Raw genomic sequence first — 3,465 nt, forward strand, 5'->3', positions numbered from 1 at the left:
AGATGTTTTGTTCCAACAATAACAGTCAGTGGCTCTTACCTTATCAAAGCCCATGGCACAGAGTTTGTCTATTTTGCGTGTGTAGTCGGGACTGGAGATAGGAGCGCCTGCATAGACGTGAGACCACAGCCTTGCCGTCTGTTTGAACATTTCTGGGTTTTGCTTGTACTGAGGATGCATAGACAAAACGTAGTGAGGTCAAAACATAAAAGGATTCAGCAAACAGTGACTGAAGAAAGAGAGAGAGAGATTCTAACACCTTTCTCACCTGGTTTGCTACTACTGCATCCTGTGGATCATCTGGTTCTGCTGCTGCGAGGAGAGCCTGTAGAGACAACAGCACCGTCCGCAGGGTCATAGCCGCTGCCCTGGGGGAGACGCAGATAAATGGGGTGTTTGCAATGGAGGAGACACACTGGAATTTTGGGTATGGTAGTTCACAAGATTCAGATTCATCTCACTCACCACTGGTCTTTTAAAATGTCCAGACATATAGCTCCTGTCACAGAACTAATATTAGGGTGCCAGATCTTAGAAATGAAACGCACCTAAGAAAGACAGGTGTGAGAGGTTATCTGGATAAATATGGTTTGAATGCAGAGAAGAAGAAGGCAAGTGTAGGTAACAATGGGTACATTTAAAAGCACGTTTGCATCCTGGTCTTGAGATCCTTTTTCAAAAACAAAATTGTATTTAGGTACATTTTGTCATACGGTATGACAAAATACCATTCTGTCACTTTACCATCTCTGGGTGTTGCAATGTTCCAAAGCAATGAGCACAACTGCTTTATTGCAATATTGGATTTTTTATACAACTTGCATCAATATGACAAAATACTTCATTTGTCAGGTATTACTTCACTGGAGAACCCAAAAACAGACCTTGCTCTCTCATTATATCACCATATACTGCATATCCATTTTGCAATGACAAATTACTGTGATAGGTGATTTTATGTCTATCACCCATACATTTGAAATATAATGTTTACATGAGATATCAAGAGTCAGCTCCGTTTATGAGTCTAACAGTATCCAGTGTCTCTGATGCCTCAAAAGCTCACAAACCCTAGTTTTTGCTAAAGTTTTAGCATGCAGATTGTCACTTATTTTTTATATACAAACTACTATGGGGCCAGAGTTGAAGGCACAACTGTGCACATGCCAGACAGTGATCGGAAACCGGAATACGGGGTTTGCAAGCCACATTAAGAGTACTTGAAACCCAATTTAAGAGCATATCAAAGTTCTTTTTAAACAAGAATATGTTTACTCTAAAACTACAACGCTAACCAGGATGACAGTGTGCATTAGGGTAGACAGTTAATCAAATGTTATTTTCAATTACGATTTTTGGCTTTCTTTTGGTTATGAAAACAAGATAATCGAAATAAACAATTATTGTGTCACATTCCGCTTCGTCACAGTGCTGCTCTTGCTCTGTCTTACGTTATAAATCCAGCGCACTCTAAACAGCAAGATGCTTCCACCTGTTCGCTGACTGGAATAAGTTAATTAGAGTTTAGCAAAATGTTGAATATAGGTTTAGAGTTTTCAGTGGGTTGTGGCAGTGCACTACAACACATTTGATCTCATTTATTTTAGTCTAAATTATTTTAGTATATTTTATATATATTTAGCAATACATTATTTATAAATTTATTTTTAAAGAATCCTGATCTCAACGTTGACAAGAATAACTCTGAATATGATTTTTGCCATAATCGAGCAGACATAATGTATATGTAAATGCACCCGAGAGAGGCAAAGGACATGCAGCAAGGAAAAGGTGGGAGCAACTAAAGCACATACCTTTGGCGGGTTAAAAGGATAGGTTTCTGGGATTTTTATTTCAAGCTGATATCTGCCACCTTGGAAAGAAACGAAAACAGCATAAGAAGTTATAAAATTATAGTCTTCCAGCAAATATTATGTCAGTATAAGTGGAACTCAGGTCTGTGACAATACCTTCATATGGTGTATCTGGAGGACCTGCTATCTCTCCCCTCAGCTCTGTGAAGTTCTCATCCACCAAATCTACTTTTATCTGGTTTTTACTTGTCTATGGGTTGAGACAAATAGGAGAGCCACAATGGTGATTCAAGTAATCACAGCTCTCAGCCTTCGTCTTGACATGTCTCTGTCAAGTATAAATCTGCATACTTTTGCAAACACATCAGAATCACCTTTAATTAAGTAAGTGTTAACACATACAGGTCATTTCACTCTGACTTCTTATTGCTCTGAAAGTACACATAGAAATACGGCTAAAAATAAAGACAACAAAGCTATATATATATATATATATATATATATATATATATATATATATATATACACTTTTTCAGTTTTTTTGTTTACGTGTGCATGTATGATGTATGTAAAATAAATTGCTCTATGATAATTAAATGCGTCAAACAAATGTTGGCTGTTAAAGGAACAACAACTGTTATTTTCTACAAAATCTAAATCGGTTTGTTCCACAGGAGCAACATAGAGAGTATGCCAGCTAGCTAAGCTAGAAAAAGTTGTCATAACTACAAACCCACCATAAAAGGACTTGACAGGTAGCAGCATGACAAAATACATACTTTAAAATGACCGCAACCCCGCCCTCTTGAAACCAACAGTTGATTAACGATTAATAATTGTGATATGTTACTGAACGTTGTGTCATAACACAACAGGCTAGCTAATGCTAACAGTGAACGAGATGTCAAAACAACGAGCCAGCTAAAAGCTGTTAACCCCGAGTGTCAGTAACTAGCTAGGTTAGTTCAGGCTAGTAAACACCTACGTACCCTTAACGTTATGGTACCTTGTATGAGGCGAGTCCTATTTTAGTTGTGTAACTACCCAAAGGTATGCGGTATTGTTTGTTAGAAACTGAGGGCCTGTCAGTTAAAAAAGCTGAATCCCCGGTGTTTCCTGAAAACACCCACCTGACACAACAGGAGAGGTTGGACCAGACACTGACATCAAGCTAAAGCTAGCTAAAGTTCTGCTGTTTGACGTTAGGCCTGACCTGCTGCAACACAAGACTGGGACCTGACGTTAGGTCATTTTGGTGTCTGTCATAGCGGCTACAGACACTTTACATTTGAATTAAGTTGAAACAGTAACAACAAGTAGATGAATCAAATTGAAGAAAATAGCCAGCAACGTTACCGCACCTCTTCGCTTTTAAGAACTTCTTTGAACTCCCGCTTGATCCTTTGGACCGCAATGTTAGCCATGGCTGTGCCTGCTGTCCTGCTGCTGCTGCTGCCTTGAGGCCACATCCGGGGCCTCTCTCTCTCTCTCTCTCTCTCTCTCTCTCTCTCTCTCTCTCTCTCTCTCTCTCTCTCTCTCTCTCTCTCTCGTGTGTGACACACAAACACACACACACACACACGCACACACAAACACACACACACACACACACACACACACACACACACACACAGTGCAGCTAAATGGAGTA

The 3,465-nt window shown here is 39.5% G+C and overlaps 1 protein-coding gene across 1 annotated transcript in view; it reads right to left on the reverse strand.

Moving 5' to 3' along the window:
- Positions 1 to 3,465, reverse strand: part of ube2kb (ubiquitin-conjugating enzyme E2Kb (UBC1 homolog, yeast)) — a 6,076-nt gene extending 2,611 nt beyond the window's left edge. The window contains exons 1-6 of the mRNA XM_034859018.1: positions 3,176 to 3,465; positions 1,971 to 2,064; positions 1,815 to 1,873; positions 466 to 548; positions 269 to 368; positions 40 to 168 (exon numbers count right to left, since the gene is read on the reverse strand). Of these exons, the coding sequence (XP_034714909.1) occupies positions 40 to 168; positions 269 to 368; positions 466 to 548; positions 1,815 to 1,873; positions 1,971 to 2,064; positions 3,176 to 3,283 (573 nt within the window). The 5' untranslated portion in view covers positions 3,284 to 3,465. The remainder of the gene's footprint in view (positions 1 to 39; positions 169 to 268; positions 369 to 465; positions 549 to 1,814; positions 1,874 to 1,970; positions 2,065 to 3,175) is intronic.

The sequence above is a fragment of the Etheostoma cragini genome, chromosome 2 (genome assembly GCF_013103735.1).
Source record: "Etheostoma cragini isolate CJK2018 chromosome 2, CSU_Ecrag_1.0, whole genome shotgun sequence".
Classification (NCBI taxonomy): domain Eukaryota; kingdom Metazoa; phylum Chordata; class Actinopteri; order Perciformes; family Percidae; genus Etheostoma; species Etheostoma cragini.